This window comes from Formica exsecta, unplaced genomic scaffold (assembly GCF_003651465.1).
Source record: "Formica exsecta isolate Colony F162 unplaced genomic scaffold, ASM365146v1 scaffold363, whole genome shotgun sequence".
Taxonomy (NCBI): domain Eukaryota; kingdom Metazoa; phylum Arthropoda; class Insecta; order Hymenoptera; family Formicidae; genus Formica; species Formica exsecta.
Window position 1 is genome coordinate 1317051 of NW_021850877.1, and position 20896 is coordinate 1337946.

At 38.0% G+C, this 20896-nt stretch overlaps 1 protein-coding gene across 4 annotated transcripts in view; it reads right to left on the reverse strand.

Moving 5' to 3' along the window:
• Positions 1–20896, reverse strand: part of LOC115238942 (calmodulin-binding transcription activator 2-like) — a 53297-nt gene that overhangs the window by 19904 nt on the left and 12497 nt on the right. For 3 of the 4 annotated variants that reach the window (XM_029813151.1, XM_029813149.1, XM_029813150.1), the window contains exon 4: positions 5847–5938. In XM_029813151.1, the coding sequence (XP_029669011.1) occupies positions 5847–5938 (92 nt within the window). Of the gene's footprint in view, positions 1–5846; positions 5939–8373; positions 9142–20896 lie in introns of those variants that run through there. The other variant, XM_029813152.1, reaches the window with a different exon arrangement.

The following is a 20896-nucleotide window of genomic DNA, read 5'->3' on the forward strand; positions in this document are numbered from 1 at the left end:
ATATATATATATATACATATGAATAATTAAAAATATTTTGTTACCAAAAAAATTTTGAAATACCATGATTTTTATTTTCCAAATTTTACGCATATTTATACGCAGCAACAGTATTTATCGGGATATTAATAATCGCATTAATGCAGATTAATTGGTATTCGTAATCATTATCATTATTGTCTCACGATATCGGCAATTGAGAGAATAGCAATGAAATATCGATGCCGGCCACAGTGTTGAATCGACTGCGACTACATTGTATCGCCGCGACTATTCAGCGTCGCACAAAGGACCTAGGAAATTGGTTAATTTTTCCGAGATGACAGGGGAAACTATTCCGAGACGTCGATGTGAAACGCGCCTGTATACTATTCCTGAGATGTACTCCGGATACGACGCCGTGCCTCTATTCTCAATGAAGCGATTTTGTGAATCGAGGGCAATGCAATTTTAGACGGCAGTATGTGTGAGTACGTGTGCACGTGTATCTACGTTATTACGGTTTTTGCGAACTTTCCGGATCGGCGAATCTTTCTAAAGTCACGACGACTTATTTATTCGGCTTTTATTTCTTTCTCTTCAAGATTCTTTTTCGGCACGATTCTTATCATATCCATCTCGAAATTTCGCGATAGTTAAATTTCGAATTGTCAAGATATTAATAAAAAGTTTTAACATATCGTAAAAAATATATTACACAGTATAATAAAAAAATAGCAAAAAAATTTTATATAAAATCTTAACTTTTGAAAGATCTAAATTAATAAAATAATAAAATTATATAAAGATGTAGATAAAATTTATGTTTCATTTTAATTGTTTCATTTTGAAATGGTCATAATAATGAGATTAAGTATTTGTGTAATAATTATATGTATACTGATGTTATCTTAAATTCATCGTGACTTTAGTAATAAAACTGCGTATGTAAAAACTATAATTAACAAATCTGCATGAGATATTCGGATAACGGATTTCCTCGGAAATGTCTTTTAATTAAAAGGTGCACGGCAAACGGTCTAAAGCGGTGTTTAATTATAACGACCGCCATCGCGATATACCTTTACAAATCCAAGCGATTTAGTGACCGTGTTTCCACTCTCGCATGCAATCGGAAATCAATAAGCAAACCAAAGCGTTGTTTTCAGAGCAATCTTCGTCTCGAGATACATTTACAGATAAATCATATATCATTCCTCTCATCTATTAATTAAGTTTGATGAAGACTCGAAAAGTGATAAAGTCGAAAATATATCACGAATAAATCTAAAACGCTCTTATTTTTAATTGTAAAATTCTTAAACTACTTTTTACGAGAAAAAATACATTAAATTTATAGATTAATATATTACATTTAATTTTGTTAATTTTTAGATTAATATATTACATTTAATTTTGTTAATTTTTAGATTAATGTATGATATTATATTTAACTGTTTTAAAAGGTGTTGATTTTAAGACAAAAACATTTATAATTTAATTAAATTAATTTAATATAAGAAAGTTATGTCTCTGCAAATATATGTGTTTTTGTAAATATTTCTCACCGAAAGAAGTTTTATAAGACCTCGTAAATTTATAGTCAACTATAATTTGCACAGTCGTATTTATAACATTAAATTAGGATGCCCCTGGTAATGTAGAAGGCTTCTTATCCTCTATAATATATAGGGAAGATTATTTAATACATATGCATATATATATATATATATATAGACACACATATTATACAAATGCTGAAAGTGTAAAACGCGCTCGCCTGTAGGTATGTGTTAAAACATATTACTGTAATACTCCTCCCCGTATGTATTCAACATTGCCCTGTTTCTGTACAAATGGGATTTCATCAGGCGACGGTAATAAGAACGGAAAGGCATGTCAGAAATCTTGAAAATTATTGGTGTTGAAATGGAAAAAATAAAAGAATATATTCTATGCGTAGCAAAATTTTCTGCGAAAATAATTAATAACAAAAATTCTGATGCGTTGCGACAAAATACACATTATTCATAAACATATGAAAATTACGAAATATATATACAATGTTAATCATTTTACACACACATATGTTTCGGATTTTATAAATAATTGAAAATAATTTTTTAAATAATAAAGATCTTTTCAGAAAATATTTATTGAGAGCACACATCTGTTTTAAAGACGACATTCGCACATCTCTATCGCAAACGAGTTTAATGTATACGGGGAAGCATTAATCTATCGCATTTAATGCCTGCACCTGTCGAGATAAGCACGACAAACGTGAATCGTGAAACGTGCGTGTAAAAACAACCTTGAGCCGCGGTTATTACTTTAATTCCCGCATTATATGCTTGCTTTGAAAGTGATTTCCAGTCGAACGAGCAGCGAACAACGCGCGCGCACGATAAATAAATCACTGGCATCCTTGGGACACTTTGATCGTCGGCGGCTCGTCGAGAGGGCTCGGCATGAGAAAGTGCGAGATCCACTTACGATCACGTATGCCGTCAGAACTCGCGTGAAAAATGGCTCGTAGAGACGAGCGACATGATGGAGAGGCGTAGCAAGTGGGTGAAGTTACAAGGGGTAGCCGCGAGAGAAAACAAGATCACGTTGAAGGAGGAATCTCCCGGAAGCGACGGCATTTTATCCGGGCGGCACAATATGTGCACAAGGGATTTATAAACTTTCCGGGACCGCGCGCGCGAGAGAGAATTTACTCCGTTACCTGTCCGCGAACTTCTTCCTCAAGCCGGTTTTGCGCAAAATGAATCGACCGGGCTCTGAGTGGTTCCATAAATTCCGGAGTGCCGCGGGATAACGCCGTCGGGACGTTGACAAATGTAAATAAGATTGAACTCTCGCGCCGCGTCGATTTAATGCGCGAATCTAGGCGAGCGAAAAAAGATGGAAGCTTCAGATGTTAAATGTTAAGGAATATTTTTTTTTTTCTACCAGATATGCGGCGAACTTATGCCCAAGAACTCGCGCTATCCGATGACACGATGTCGGAGAATATACGATCGATAAGCATTAGAGCAGGACAAAAATATGAGAAGTAATATTATTAATAAATTAAATATAGAACAGAGAGAGAGAGAGAGAGAGAGAGAGAAAGAGAGATTTAAATTCTATCTAGACAATTTATACATTAAATTTTTTTATGTAAATTGGAGAGAAATTGCAGAGAAAGAAATAAAAAGGTATATATAAATATTTCTGAAACTTTAAAAAGATAGATGTATTTACGAGAGAGAGAGAAAAAAAGAAAATTTTATCATTTCTCTGAGAGTGTTGTTCTATAAAATTTTGGCATATAAAATATATTTAATCAATGATCATATATAAATAGTCAATCAAAGATAAAAAGTTGTCAGTTCTATTTTCAGAGAACGTATCAACATTGATATAAATCACTTTGCGTGATTTCTGTTCTTCAACAAAGCTCAAATTTGTTGGCTCGCGCAATCGATAATTCTCGAAGGACTCTGACGACTTGATAATAGTATAGGTATTGAATAAAGCGAACACACATAGTGACAGTACTCGTCCCATCTACGTTGACCTTATTAGCGATGCACATGGTGTCGTGGCCACGTTCGTCTCGCGTTCGAATATTGTATTTAAATATCCTTCTGATACCTGAATTTTAAAATGTGCGCGTGCAATCATTATAAAATCAAATGCCTTCGGCAGATTTATGCATTTTATCAATCATTGGAATAATGGAATCTAAAATCGGAATAAAGAAAAAATTATTGCTGGAGCGAGACAGAGTACCGTGCTGAAATTTAATAGATTCGCCAGATAGAAAGAGGCCAATTTTTATCGCCCGATAGATGGGCAAGCACATCGAAAGCAACAAAAAAAAAAAAAATATATAGACTACCGAGGAACAATGGAGAATGGGATAGGTACCCCGATCGCTTAGAAGGGTATGAAAGAAGATAAAGAGGCGCCCCTGCTTCGTCACTCTGGGAGAACTCCTCGAGAAGACGGTGTCGACTACTCTCTCTTTTCTTCCAGGAACTTTTAATTTCCGGTATTTACCGGAGGGAGGATGGTCCGGGACGATAACAAGCGTGCGGTGGATGGACAAGGACGGTGGGATGGAAACGGGGGGGGGGGAGGGAGGGAAGGCGAAGAAGAGACGGTCGACTTATCGTTTACAATGATAGTCGTCGCGCACGAGAAAATCGCAATTGAGTTCGGTTCGACGATACTGAAAAGCTCAGCGCCGCCGGCTGCGAGCAGCTCTCGCTGGCTCCAGCTATTGATCGGAGGCCGACCGACCTGGGTCAGAGTGTAGCGGTGTGGACTGGCATCGGTGCAAGCTGTCTACGTGTGCAACGTGCGGATGTGTGTGTGGCACGTGCACCCCTGCTGCACACACCGGCACGGGACCGCGCCGCTGCACACATCGACATCGCCAGGATCGTGACCAGGAATTTTGTCCTCTCGGGCGAAACGCTGAAATAGCACCCCCTTCCCCTACCCTCGCGATATTTTAAGGAATCCAGTGAAATCTTGAAAATTAATGCAATCAATATGTATGTTACATACACACACGCACACATAGAGAAAATATATACGTAGGAATATATAATTATAAAAAATAAATAAATAATATAATTATAATAAAAATTTTATTTCGGATATCATTAGCCATGTGTGTGTGAGATATTTTCAAAATATTTTTTTTATAAAACGCAAGATTACATATAGCAAAATATTTTGAGAACAATTTGTTATATTGCGCGCATTCTAAAATCATGGAAGAATAATTTAAAATTATAATTAATTAATTTTATTGACACTTTGACATTTCAGATTGAAAAATCGACAAAAAAATTAAATTCAACAAAGAACTCGTCATTGAAGTTAAATTAGAATTTACATACATATGCGTCCGAAATTTGCCACCCTTAAGATCTTATTCAAGCAGTCAAAAAATCTCATCTCTAATGACGATCCTGGACGCTTCACACGAGTAAGCGAGAGCTGCATTGACTGCAACTATTCTTTTTAAGCGCCGCGAACCAACATGAACGAGCGCGCCACCACATTATTTACCTTGCCACTTTACTTCTCGCAGCCTTGTGTAAATATATATATATATATATATATCCGACGAGGTCGCGGTAAAATTCACGCTGGAACAAAGGGGACGGCGAACGAAACGGGTCCATCGGAATTCCGGTAATACGGATCGGCCCGCTAACGCCAGAATCCACGGTCGGGACACGCGGCTACCACAAAGAGGGATGCGCTCCAGAACGCGAGTGCATCCGGATGTAAGATGCATTATTGATACTTTGGCCCCGTTTCATTCCGGAATAAAGCCCGTTGTTAAATGCCGCACATTACATGGATTACCGTTTGCTAATGATACGGATTAGCAGACTATTTGTTAAATAGTTGGACGTTCGAGATAGAGGAGAAAACGTTTAGATATCCATCAAGAGAATCGTCATAATGTGAGCATACAAATATTTATATATATTATTGAATAGAAAATGTATATTTTTTTTAATAATTTACTTTGTCCCTCTCTCTCTCTCTTGATAGTTTCCTAACTTTAAAAATACTATTCGATATTTAATTTCTATTCCGTATATTTCTTTTTCGTATGTATCCTCAAATATTTAATATCTTTCATATCTGCACGTTATCCATAATTGTCGTCGACTTGTGCATCGTGCGAAATTGCAGTTTAAAAGTATGACATTAACGCGATGTCGTGCAATCGAGAAATGTGACATCGACGAGTCTTTTTAAATATCTAGGTTACGTATATTTTTTTATTGACCCGCAAATTTAATATATTCGTGTCTAACGAATATAAGCAAATATAAGCGACTTACCTCGTTGGTGTTCCATCGATGCCTCTGAGTTGGAAAGTGTTCAGCTCGCGGCAAGGTTTCCAGATTTTCGGGAAGCTTTATCGGGTCGCCGTCTGCGTGATAAATTATCTCAATTAATAGCTGTTCTCGCTGGAGAGAGAGAAAATGTGGGATCGTAGAAAACATAAATTTTTGGAAACGATTTGTTCCGTATCACCCGTTACATTACTTAACGGAGAGTCTAAATTTATGCCGTTGACGTGCGTGTTGATCAATCGTGACAATTTTACTGCGGATCGATAAGCGGATCGTTATTGTGTCATGAACAATGAGCATTAGCGACTGCCCGCTCACACTCGGCGACTTTAACATTACGTGCATGTGTCATTAGCTCTGTTTATACACAACCGATCGAAAAGTTCCATCGATCTACCAGTATATGCCGGCGCTGTTCGCCATAAAATAGCATTCGTAATAAATTGCACCTTCCACGAACGCCGTGAGTTACCTACCAGCGTTAGAATGCAAAAACTCGACGGTATAAGGATTCTTTTACCAAGAGAATATTTGCACGCTATTTGTACTTTTTTAGATACAGTCGAGAAACATTCTCTTCCCTCTATGCAGAAAAAAAAGTTAGAAAATAGTTTGTTATAAAAAATAACGAACGATAGTCAGAGCCTTAAAAAGTTAAAAAAATACATAGTAATTCAATATCATTTAAAAAAATTAATTATATATGTATGCATATAATGTATGTTAATGTAAATAGTTTATAAAATTTGTTCTATAAATTTCTTCTTTTATAGTGCTATGTAAAAACCTTTTAAAAAGTATTTAAAAAAAAAAGTTTAATCTCAATACTATATCACACACATTCTCATGTAATATATGTAAATATCATTTAGTAAATTTATATCTCCTTTCTAGAAGAAGATTTATACTATAAGATAAAATTTATTTTTATGACAGATTTTAAGCAAAGGGGAAATAACGCGCCATTCTAACAAATATCATAAAATCAGAATGTATGCGTTGTATTCTTGAATTATTGGACGCATTTCTATTTCGAGGCATCAAGCGAGTTATTATTTGCTTGACAAAATGCTCGCGCTTCGCAGCTTGCATTTTCTCTCGATATTATTGATATTACACATAGGAGACATATGTGCTTTCTCACTAGTCAATATGATATATCTGCGATATCATGCATCGTGTGTTCTCAAATCTTTTATGGTATAAATACGAAACAATAAATCTACTGTTGTAACCGAGCATCCTTTCTGCGATTTATGCAATGCATTGCATGAAATTGAAAGGATCAGAAGCTGTCATAAATATAATTTATTCTTTAACGTAGTCTTTGATATGCAACTTTTGTTAGTGTCTCCGGAAGAAGTACCTTCACGGAAACTTCAGAAAGAAAGAACTAAAAGCCGCGTGTTGGGAAAAAATAATGCTAGAAATGAGGGCAAATATGGCTTACCGTATTTTTCTGAAACATAAGAAATTGTGTCATATATAAACTTAAGCTACGATCGCGATCGGGAAGTTTTTATGATCATATAATTTACAGTAACCTTGTTATGCTTTAATTACCTGCACGAATAAATTCATCGCTCAGGTGCAATTTTTTTTCTTACTTGGGAAAATTCGTTAAAATTTTTCCGCACGATTAAAAATCCATACGTCGTAAGTCAATACGTTGTATCGACGAGCGTACATCTGTTCGGTAGCTTACTTCCATGAAGTTTTTCCCATAGACGTGGCAAATTACTGTGTTTTAACTTAGTTGAAACTAAGTTTCGTCCATAGCGAAATGTTTACCGGAAATTGCTATTCAGAGTTAGCAAGAAAATTATCTAAGAAAATCAAATATTTATTTAACGACTCGCGCTTAGCTTTCGGCCGTTTATAGCTTATGCAATATTCATCGATTTGCGAAACTTGCCGAAACTAGGTGCCGTTAACTAAACTTTCAATCATAAGTACGATACTCTTAAGTGCAGTCGCCGCGGTCTCCTAGATTTAATGGTAATGAAAGGATGTCTATTTGCCTGGAACTTTTTAACGTCACGACGTTACTTAGTTAAATATCGTTACACTGTAAGTACAATGTAAATATTTCACATGATAATTTCATACATCTTTCGTAATCTTGCCTGAATAATATGAAAAAACAATCTGAACATTACGCGAATATAAAAACTTAATAATATCTGCGATTCATAGTTAAAGATATAAAATTAAAATTCGCCATTTACAAAATTTAATACAAAATTTTGCAACGCGCAAATCTATGAAAAAAATTATTTTGATAAATTAAAATAAAACTCTTGACACGCGCATCGATTAATAAATTTTATTTAATAATAAAAAAAAAATGATTAACGCGATTAAATCGAAAAGAAAAGAATAAAATTTATTACATTCCTAATGATATTTGAAATAAATTCCACACAACCCTCAGTAATAAATCCAAGACTGAAGTGTCCCACACATCGTCATGGAGTTCTCTACCGGGTGCATAAATAGCAGATAAACTCACTTGGAGCGAGGGGCGTCGGGTAAGTCGCGTGGTAGACGACACGCTGTGGATTCGAATGATTGTAGCCCGCCATCTCCGTGGTGGTGGCGCGTGTTCGCGCTGCTCGGATCTTACCGATCGCCGTGGCCGATCGTCATCGTCCTTGAACGTAGGGGAGACGGGAGCGTAGCTGGGCCCTGGCGGGCATCCCTGAACGGACTCTTCTTGGCGACGACCCCGCGCCGTGCTTGGATGATCGCGTACCTGATATGATGGCCGTTTGCCGATGATTGCGCTTCTTCGATCGGGACGAACTGAGGGGATGGTCCTCTTTTCGTCAGGACAGCTTGACGGTCGCGGGATCCAGAACGTAAGAATGACACTCGGATCGACGTTGTCCTTGACGTTGTGAGGATTGTTCTCCAGAATGACAATTCCCACTGGAACGGCAAGACATATCCTCCCAAAGGAGCGTGCACGCGAATCGGATTATGTGATTTCAAACCGGATATCGATCAACGGTGTTATAAACGTGCCGCGATTCCGATCAGTCTTCTGGATCCCCCTGACAATCGCCTTTTGTCCTCTTCGCGCGACAAATTTCGAAGGATTAAAGTTCTCGCAATGTCGTCGTATCGAAGGATACACGTGAAAGTGCACGCGGAAACACAAACAGGATCGATCCTCCGTCCTCCTTTCCTCGATTCTCTCGATTTTCGTTCTCTCTCTCACGCTTTTTTGTTAGATTCTTCTTCTAGTATAAAAAATTGGAGCTCCATTGTTTTTTCTACACGAACCTTCCTTTTCCTCGTCGCTTCCTTCTCCCTCCCTTGATCGTTGATTGCGCCTCGATCCGAATTTTCTTCTCCCGTTTTCGTGAACGTTCCCTGACGTGGGCGCGTTTCCGGTCACTACTACACACTCTTTTTTTTTCTCTCTCGATGTATATGTATATATATATATATATATATATATATATATCTTCTTATTTCTTCCAGAATTCCAATCTCTCTTTGCTCTCCCTTTTTGTTGTGCGCTCCGGAGCTCTTTTTAGTCTTCTTATATCCTAAGTTACAACACTGAACCCGTCCCCATCGGAGGGACAAAATAATGTAAGGGTCACACAGAGTACAGAGGAAACTTAAAATGCGATTATCCCGTCCCGTATCAGCCGACGCGCGCTATTTTACGATCTCGCCTGTCGATTTCTTTCTCTATCCCCTTTCTCGCGTTTATATTTTCGTCTCGTCCTCTTCACTTTTCGCCGCGTCGTGCACCCATCCGAACGAGAAATAACTTCAGAAAATAGACTTTTCTATCGTTCGACTTTTTTGTAGCTTGTTTCTTGTTTACTGTGTACTGCTTGTGTGTGCGTGTGTTGCAAACACGTTTGCTTTGGAAAAAAGAAACCGGAAATGGAATTACCTCTATGTTTCGCTCTCTCCCTCTCCCTTCCTCTCTCGCTTTTTCACTCACTCGCTTTCTCTCTCTCTCTCTTTCTCTCCGGCCACGCGCTCTCGTTCACTTCGTGCGTCTTTCTTCCCTTCTTTACCCTTCTTTCTTTTTACAGACGGTTGTCTTACGGGTGTAAGGTAAGTTTTAAAGAGAGTCCTTATAGGAGAAATGTGTTGTTGCTGTTTCGTGTTTACAGTTGTTAGTAGTGTTATTTACAAATATGTATTGTTTTTGTTAATAAAATAGTTCAAATTAGTCTTTGGCCCCGCGTGTCTGCTCCCGAGCGGCGGGAGCCGCAGAGTGAGGCAGCCCGCGACTCTCGACCTCCGTCCACCCTCCACGTCGCTGCTCTCCTCCCTTCTTCATCCCTCTTCGCCCCCACCATACGGCTGTCCCGGAGCCCTCCAGCCCCTACTAGCACCACCGGCACCCACCACCACAAGCCGTGAGGGCGATCGCTCTTCCTTTCTCTCTCTCTATCTATCTCTCGGTGAGGTCCGACTATCCGGCCCCAGCCACAGCCCCTACCTCTGCCCCCGTCCCTATCTCTGCCCGCGGTGTCTGCCGAATCCTCACTCTTACCAACCCTTCACTCACCCTCCTCTGCTTTCTTCCATCCGTTACCATCCCGTTCACGTTCCTATTCTCTATCTTTCTCTTCCTTTCTCTCTCTCTCTCTCTATCTTTCTCTCGCGACTTCCTCACCTATGTCTACTTACCACTTTTATGCTTCGCGGTGTGAGTGCACTACCGTGCCAATTTCTGTACGAAGCTACCGATGGTGCTGTTCGTTACTTACCTACCTACCTATCTACCTAGCTGGCTGGTTACGTTAGTTACCTAACGTACCCCCCCGAGAACTCGTTGGAGTTGTAAATTAAGGATTACCGAGGATGCAAATTAATGTCAAGGTATACGCGTACGGAAAGAGAATCGCGTTCGGGGATCGTCCGTTTTTTACCGTTGCGGAACCGAACCAAGTGTCGCTCTGCGTCGACCTCGCGAGATAATCATCCGTTATCCGGTCCTCCGCGGATTCGTTCTACGCCGTGCCAAATAATTCTCATCGTCGACAAATCGACGCTCATACGTCTAACGCCTCTGTCGTCAGAGCCGATAAATTCTTGCGGCGGTCTCGCGGAAGAGATGGACGAGAGTTGCGCAAAGTAATCGCGTATTTGCATGCGAGGCGTAACCTTGAACGCGATATGTCTAGATTCGAAAGAGGAAAATGGCAAAGTAACGACGCGCATATGGCTCAAAGTGGAATGTATTAAAAAACGAAATTGTTTGTCGCATAGCACATGGGATAATTGTCAATTATATAAAATAGAAAAATTTATTGTTGATTTAAATCTTCAATTTGTAAGAAGTAAGATAATATTCTTACGCATTAATGTTGAGCTGTTAATTCAAAGTTGCAACGCGTGGAACAAGGAAACCCAATTATGTGAGCGGATGTTGAAACGTGTAATGTCAGCCATGGTTAAGTAACTTTACAGTGCAAAGTTTACACTGTTCTATAGATAAGGCTCATGACAAACCATATGGAAGCATCGTTAGCATGCAAGTCCGTGAAAATCGTAAACTACTTGATGTAGCAGTCTCTCGCGGTTACGCGAATAATTCGCACAACGAAGATAAACTTTATCTTTGCTGCCGCTGCTGACGGCATTAAAGAAAACCGCACGATTCTTTTGGGGGAACGATACACGCGCAGTTCCGCATCCAAGAAAGTAATTTACAAGATTATACATTATTCGGGTTGCGACTCGTAAATGCGCGGACTGAAACAACCGACTCGGCATTTTACACCGCGAAAGTAGCTTAAATCTACCAAACAATTGCAAGATACTATACGAAATTTATTCTCAACAGAAAAGTAACGAACAGGAGAATGACCAAGCTGGCGTTCCATCTTAAAATGAAGAAACGAATGTCCTATACACAACACATAAAATTTCTCGATTAATTTTAAATAGATTTTTAATTGAAGAATTAAATTAAAAAAATATTTATTGTCAAAACTTTAAAGAGATATATAAATGACGATAGGAAACACGATTATTTTTCATCGCTGATAAACGAGAAAAATTTTGAAGATTCGGATCACTGATTGAAAAATATTAGAACACGGAGGTAGGAGATCTCTGCGCAATTGCAAAGACTCGTTAGCGGAAATTAAAAACATCATCGTAAGCAGCAGGGATGATCGGAATTGGCCCTGGCTCTTCCTCTCTCCTCAATCCTTCGTCGGGGAAAACGCGGCGCGGCTAAACGATATTTCTCTCACAATCCACGAAACGCAGGCCAAGTCCTTCCCAACTTCGCACCTACACACGTGAATTCTGCACTCGCTCGTGCCACGAGAATCATACGTTTGCAGCCCGACTACTGTATACCTAGGCACATGTACATGTACATATACAACGGTATATATACACATATATATAAGCAGGGCATGACACAGCACACATCGGATTCTCGCAGAAGGTTCGTGTCGAATTTTAATCGAGGTGCTGCCACCTTCTAGTGACCTCTGGAGCCAGACTGCTGGAGGCAATCCTATGGAAAGGCTCGCAAAAGAAGAAAAGAAAAGAACACCCCGGGGATGACGGGGAAGGATGAAAATCACTCAGGCGTCGAGCCCCTATCGTCAATCTGATTAATGGATAGATTCATGAGGTATTTATACGGATTTAAGCGTGCCTGTACGACGCGCACGTAACTTTGGAACCTCGCTAAATTGACGAGCGTGTGTGGTAGAATGATTTCCGCGATTCTAAATAATTTTCGAGACTCCATGAAACGAGCATAATCAATTAAGGGATCAGTACACATAATTAATCCATCAACTTAAGTTCGATATTATGCTCATTCTAAAATAAAGGATTTAATTTAAAGTGTTTACAAAAGTATTTAATTTAATATCCTGATTTCTTTTTATTATTTGGCAAAAAGGCAAAATTTGTTATATTGGAAAATTATTAATAGTATATTTCAAGGTTTGATTATTATATTTAACATTTTTTACTTACGCCTTTATGTGTGCGTCATTACATTCAGCTTATATATATAACTCTCAAAAATCGACGGAGCGAAAGATTGGAGCTTAAATTTCAATTAGTTTGCATACAGATTTGTCCCTGGCGTCCGAATAACTTCCGATCGCACGCGGCTTCTGTCGCGTTAAACTCGTAATTTATCCGCGGTCTGGTAATTGAGCCGAATCTCGCGTCGGTGAAATGAAACGAGCTCGCGCCCTTCCGACCTTCCGACCTTCGGTGTGCTCGCCCTCGATTTATTTGCTTCCGCGACGTGAAATCCGCGTGCACATCATATCGGGGTCGCGATAACCCACTCGAATTCAATCGCCATTATGCATTTTCAACACGACGCAGTTTTGTCGAGCTTTCATTCGGGATCTGGCTTTATTAGTCATTTTGTTACATAAAGCTAGATTAATTTTTCCATAATCTAGAAATTTGATAAAACCATCATACATAGATGTCTGATATATTATTAACGTGTTTACATCATTTAGCTCGATTCATTAAAACGGTATCTCTATTAAAAATGTATTTATCTCGAAAAATAGTTCGCGCAGTGACTTCCACTATCCATGTCGCACATTGTTAAACTTCGCGTTCACGTTGTTGACGATTCAGCTGTTGACAAAGTAAACACATATTAAGCTACATACATCATTCGCGATTACACACGCTTCACCGTTCGCAAGGGAAGGAAGTAGAACGCACGTGCGAGGTTTCTAACTGTAGCCGACATATGGTCAGAAATGATTAGAATTGTGTTCCTTGGAGCCGATCTGCCAGCTAATTTTTGGGCCCGTGCCGAGTTCACTCGCGCCTTGCCGCGGCTACATGATATCCGACTCGACCATCGAAACGGAGCGTTACGTACAGTCCATTTTGTTTCACTCTGATTTATGGCAACCACGATACACAAAAACGCCGTGGATTTCGCAAACGGCTACGGGACTGACGTTTCTAAAAACAACGGCAAAAAAAAAACGGTCCGCCCAATAAAGTGATGATATACACGATGGAGCAATAATTCTTTATCATCTGTCATAATTTAAGCTGCATGAAAAACGTAAAGATTCATGTAAAAAGTGCTTCAAGACGCGTTATATAAATTAGTTATAAAAAATAGCTTTCTCTTGTATAATTTTTATAAATATTTGATAATTTTTTTTAAACTGTAACATGTAATTATTTTGTATTCTACAATTGTTAATTTGAATCCCGCGATATCATGGAACTTCTACATGTAGCAACTATTTGTTCATGTTATGTGGAATAACGAAAAAGTAATAAAAGAATTGTCGCTCCACGTGTAACCAACGTGTCAAACATTTAAGTAATGTAATTTGTCATTCGCTATCGTTATAAAAAAACATCGTTACCGTAGAAATCGCTCGTTTTCGCGCGACGATGCTTCATCTCGAAAACGTGACGTGAAACGTTATTGAACGTCCGAGTCGCGAATACGAAATAAATTCATCAACAATCTGTCTTTGTGATATATACCATAGAGTTTTATTGCATGCAACAAATCGAACGTCCATCATTTTATTTCGATCAGATCACCAATCTTGATGTCTAATATGTTCTAGCAATCTTATTTCAAACAAGTGTAATACAATTAATATAAAAATAAGTAAAAAGAAATACATTTATATAAAATTTATATAAATTTTTCGCACCCTCTAGATAATCTAGACAGGGTTAAATAATAGCTGTCGCATGAAAGTTACCACATAGTTTGTACACTAAGCCAAAATGCAAGCGCATTAATATTGCGCAAATAGATTAATAGCGTATACTAAGATATAATCGCGACAATTAACCTCGTCATTTATATCGGCAAACACGCTCCCCCGCATAGCGGTCTGCAATCTTCCCTCACCGTTAAATACGCTCTATCCGCCGCTCGCGGCCGTCCCTCGTCACCTCACATACCGTACCTCTAAATAGCCCCAAAGTAACCGAAATAGTTTTAGGGAACATGAATATTCATGCGCGCCAATCTTTTTGTTGCGAAACTGCGGGGGTGCAATGCAACAAAAATGCTACGACATTCTTTGCGTTAAATAGGTTCCTAAAAAAATTTGCGTAATCAACAATGTGCAACATAAGAAATAAAGAAAAATATCTTTTATGTGTTGGTGCTCTTATATACTTTAAATGTCGGAATTATTATTTCTTTTTTCTGAATCGCTAATAAATCAATTCTTATTTATTAGCATTAAGATAGCATCGTGAAAATGGTATTCAAATATGGCACATGAATAAGTTTGAAATAAATTAGGGTACGACGAACGATAACAATTCGCTTTCGCCGATGGTATCGCGGCATAAGGCATACCTGCGAAAGGTTTCAGTGATTTCGTCGCGTACATATTTAAAGAGTTAATGCTAGAGACTAGTACACACGCAACCTTTTATTGACGGCCTGTTTAATTATTTCCACGCGACAAAGTGTATTATGGATTTACGCATAACAATTATAGTGGCGTGCTCCTTTCTGTCGCCAATTTATTTCTATTCCTTATTATTTTTCGACATGTGTCCCTTTCGTGCTCACACAACTAGACTCTAAAAATAACTGTCAGAGTAAAATAATTCAAAAATAGTACGAATTCTCAATCGCTCAATCCACGTGAACGAGAAACGCGCGGGAACAAGTAATTGGGTCTCCGATCGCATGTCGCTAAATTCTGAAAACGACACCCCCGGCTTAGCGCGAACAATGCGTTCCGGGCTCAGCATCGTCTGCCATTGATAACGATAGCCATTAATGAACCAGAAGCAGATAACAGAGATGGTATTTGCGCTATCGGGACTATTCAGATTTTGATAATTCCTCCGGCTTCAAACTAATTTGCCACTAATAGCTAATTAAGCTTTCATACAACCATAAATATTGACAAAGATATTTGTCAATTAATATTATGCAAGAATGTGTGAATCAATCTAATAAAAAATAATACACATAATTATGTTTAATATTTTTAGAATTTTTTATATTACTTCATAACTATATTTTTCGAGTTAACCCACTTTTATATAACGTCCAATATAATCATTAAAGATTATCACACACGCAGTAATTACTAGTCGTTGTAATTTTATAGCTGCTTTGAAAATCTTATAAATTATCAATAATAATATCATATAATAGTCAAATAATCTTTTCAATTATTGCCCATTCTATTAATTTTGCATTTATTCTCAAAAATAATAAATGCAGAGAAATATATTCAACACAGAAACCAAGACATAATTTTTTTAAAGATTATACCATCTTTCACGTTCGTTATTTTCTGGTATTTAAATTCTTTTATTATTTTTAAAAAGGTATGTTAACGGCGGTACCATATGTTACCTCGAACGATCGCAGATAGCAAGGGCATTTTCATGCGTTTTTTCGAAAGATTGGTGGGAAAGGGTCGCGGAAGGGACCGCGCAAGAAAAGGAAGGGAAGAAGCCAGGATTATACAAGTGGACACAATGAGCGGGGGAGAGAAGGGCGGTCGCGCTAACATGAGGCAGACGCGGCGCGATCAATTACGTAACTCAATAAAAGTGGGTCACGTGTCAAAGTGCGGAGCCATCCCCGAGGTGTCCAACTTTTTGGTAAAAGCTCGTAAATTACCAGTTAGCTATCTAGCTAGCTAGCTAGCTCAACGAAGCTCTTTCTCTCTCTCTCTCTCTCTCTCTCTCTCACTGCTACCACCACGCACGGTTTTAAATAGAATATCGGGGGTTCATGTCCAACTACCCTCTCGTTCGTCGCTTCCTCCTTCGATCCTCGTCATCTCTCTTTATCTCCCTCTTTTCTCTTTATCCTCCCCTTCTCCTTGTGTTACGTAGTTAGCGTCTCACTCCAACTTTTTTTGGACGGAGGGATCGAAATTGCTCGGACACGTAAGTCGCTGGTCGTTAGTCGTTAATGATAGCTCGTCGTCAATGTGGTAACGGGTGTGATAGTAGAAGAGAGAAATAGATAAAGCGAGAAAGAGAGAGAGAGAAAGATCGGTTTTAAAGGGAAGGTCGGTTTACAAGAGAAAAAGGATAGACAGAGTGGGATGGGTGACAGAGGATGTAGGTGGCACGGGGATTGTAAGCAACAAGAAAGAGAAAGACAAAAGCGAACGGTTATAGAGAATAAGAGAGAGGAAGAGAAATAGATAGATAGATAGATAGAGAGAGAGAGAGAGGAAGAGAAAGAGAGAGAAGGAGTCACGGCAGGAGAGCTAAGACAATCAATAAGATTGCCAGGTCCGAAGGAACTCGAGCCCGGATTCGCCGAATGAGTTTGGTACACTTCCTGCTAGGCCACGCGAGGAGACACGTGTTTCACAAACTAAGTCATCTTATCCTTGAATGTGAAACGCCGAATTAGAATTTGCTCGTAAGACGAGGTAGGGGAACGATGGCGAGCTTAAAGAGGTTGCGAGCATTCCCGCAGGGAAGGACCCGCTTTTCGGTGAGTCGATACCTGGTCTAGTCACCGGATAGGTAATCGGATAGGTCAAGATAAAATGGGATAGGGCCAAAGGGGATGCTCGTGGATACTGGGCCGCGTGACATAAAAGGGGTTGCCGAGGCGAGAAGGGACGGGCGATGAAAAGGGTGCGCGAGCGGGGGTTGAGGCCGCACGATCGCCGCTCTGGCGGATATTGCCGGAACTACGAATTACATCCCCGTGTCGCCGGGGTGCACTTCTTCGGAAGCTCCAACGGAACGTTACGACGCCGATGTCCCTTCCGGAATGACGACGCGTGAGATTCCGGGGATGGAATATTTCGCGTCGATAAGGAAGACCACCAAATTCGATTTTGTGAGGGAAGTGTTTTGAAGTTTTTGCCCTTACGTTATGTATTACTGTATTGCTGTACTATGTGCTATTGAATTACATCGTGATCATTTTCATTTTCTATTGTATTCGTTGTTACTGAGATATTAAAGAAAATAGATATTAAAATTGAACGTTCGATAAAAATGATATGAATTGTCTTCATTTCACAATTATGAAAATTGTAATAACAGACGATGAAAATATATTAATAGTTGCACAAATTTTTTCAAATATTTTTTTCCGATACTCGAGTCATGATGCTAGAAATGATCAATTTTTCGCACAAGCAGAAATTTAGTATAATTATATTAGTATATATAATAATATATTAGTATAAAATATACAAAATCAGCTTTTAAAGAAAGAAAAGAAGAGAAGGATTATATAAACGCTAATTTGTTGTTCTCTCTTTCCTTATCTTGTAATATAATTATTGTACAATTCATAAAGAAATAAAATTAAAGCAATTCTTAGATTGAACATTAAGAGTTGTGTTGTTTTTTAAACATGAAGATATTTGGAAAGATGCCATTTTTGTACAACACATTATTATAAATGACTTTATTGATATTTCTCCGATTGTAATAGTTTTGATTATTACATATTCAGTGATGAACATATCTCAGAGGAAAACGCGACGCAAACTACGAAGGGTTAAAGTCTATGTGCATCGGAAAACCATAGATCCAAAGAGAAACTTTCCCAGCCTATGTGGCACTAACAATAAATAACAAGGTCGGTAATAAATAAGGGGTACGATAAAGAAGGTCTCGTGCGTCACAAAAGCCGGTCACGATACAGAAAATGCCTAGCCATACATCAAACTTTTACGAGAAAGTACATTATTATAAATGACTTTATTGATAAAAATTATTGATAAAAGTTATTGATAAAAATATATATATGCATGTTATATCCAAATATATAAAATATTTAAGAAAAATAAAATATTAATAATAATAAAAAAATTATCCTCAGTCTTTAATATTTCTCCGATTGTAATAGTTTTGATTATTACATATTCAGTGATGAACATATCTCAGAGGAAAACGCGACGCAAACTACGAAGGGTTAAAGTCTATGTGCATCGGAAAACCATAGATCCAAAGAGAAACTTTCCCAGCCTATGTGGCACTAACAATAAATAACAAGGTCGGTAATAAATAAGGGGTACGATAAAGAAGGTCTCGTGCGTCACAAAAGCCGGTCACGATACAGAAAATGCCTAGCCATACATCAAACTTTTACGAGAAAGTGTTAGAAATATCGAAAAATAATTCGCGACTTCGCATATTGATTTTTGGAAAAACGAATCAATTAAGTATGTTTACATACACATACAAATAGCTCCGATTATATTTATTATTGCAATAATTTTTATATTTAATTTTAAAAAAATAAGCTTAAAAATTTATAAATATTTTTATAGTTTTACATCAGATTTTAATCGGATAAATATTTTGGTAACGTCAAACATGATGTGTGTGTGTATCGGACATTGCGATGAAATGTTTACTTACATTTTCAATTAAAATTTCAATTAAACTTTGTATTAACTAACCGCGTTAAGCGCAAAGTGTGTTGCAATAAGCGTTCGATTTCTTTTTTTTTTTCTGTACGGCTAACCGCTTCCGCGAGTTGTCGTCGAGTTTCACCGTGTCGTTAGAACTTGGCGATCGTAAAAACTGTCATCTCTCGAAATTCGCGCGACGTTTTAGTGCTAGCATCCGCGTCTTGTACTTACCGCACATCAAACGATAACTACTTTCCACGGCTCTCTATTTTCGCGGTTCTCTCCTTCTCTTTTCGCGTTCGACTCGCTCCTTCTATTTATATTCGGAATCGGATTCATGCACGAGTGCCCTTTATGGAAAATGTTGCTCAAAGAATAGAAGAACCGCGACTGTGTCTGCAGCCCGGTAAGTATATACATATGCCATACGAGTCGAAATGCATCTTTGCGCGATGCATACAACAGATTCTGGAAATGAGCCGAAACCTCTTCACGGCAGGGGACAGATGTACGTGGGTGGATATATAAAGTCCTCGGAAGGTATAAACGAAAAACATAACGAAATCATAGACGGAAAAATTCATTTTCGAGAAAAGTAGAGACAACCATAACAGAAATCTCACATCAGAATATTGTACGTGATAGTTTTCTTGTATATTCCATGGAAAAGTAGTGCAAAAGTTTTGTTGTAATATTCAAACACAAAGGTTAAATTAAAAAATTAAGATTAAAATTAATAATGATAGTTACAACAGAAAATAAAAATCGCTGTTTTATTTTTCTTAAAGTTGTTTAAAGATGTCTTAAAATGATTTATGGATAGAAAACATATGTCTTTTTATTCTTTAAAAATTCGGGCCACTTCATTGCCATTTCCTTCACGTGCTTTCGTAATGCCGATCGATAATTCTCACTCTGGAAAAGATCGCGATTCTCGAAAAATGAGTACGACGATAAGTGGGACGATTTAAGGATGAGAGGCTCTAGATCTCCTTCGCAGAGCGGATTTTCAGCGTATAGCGATCGATATTGTTTTCGCAATCTCTCCAGATAGGAAGGGAATAATCCAGCTCGGTGAATTGTGGATATTTGCTTTCTACATTCGGTTTTCAACTACATATTTTGTTTTTATCTCTGAGCTATACATATATACAGCGGCATATACACCGTGCGAAAAATATCGACGTTACGTATTATCGAGGATCAACGTGTAGTAGTTTTATATACACGGACCACTGTTTTCCGATATGGAACGACAGTTAAATTCATTTGCAACTGAACGAAACAATTTAACGAGCTGTAAAAAAATGCGACTATTTAGTTACGTGAAAAAAAAAAAAAATGATGTTACTACAATGTTACGTCGCGACACTAATTGCACATACAAATTTTTATTTGAGATATAAATCGATTTTCCATATCTGAAAAGGTCTAAAAAATAAAAATTCCCAAATCACCGATAAAAACTGCTGACGACCAAAAATCTAAAAAAAAAGAACTCTAAAAGATAAATTCATATTTACCGAACATCTGAAAATATCGAGAAATATTAAAAAATGTAAAATTTATGTAAATAAAAGAGGATTTTAAAATCTAAAAATAAATCAAAATATTTGATGATGCGCATTTATAATATCTACACTACCGATTTGAAGATTTTTTCATCCTCGAGCCGAATTTAATACAAAAATT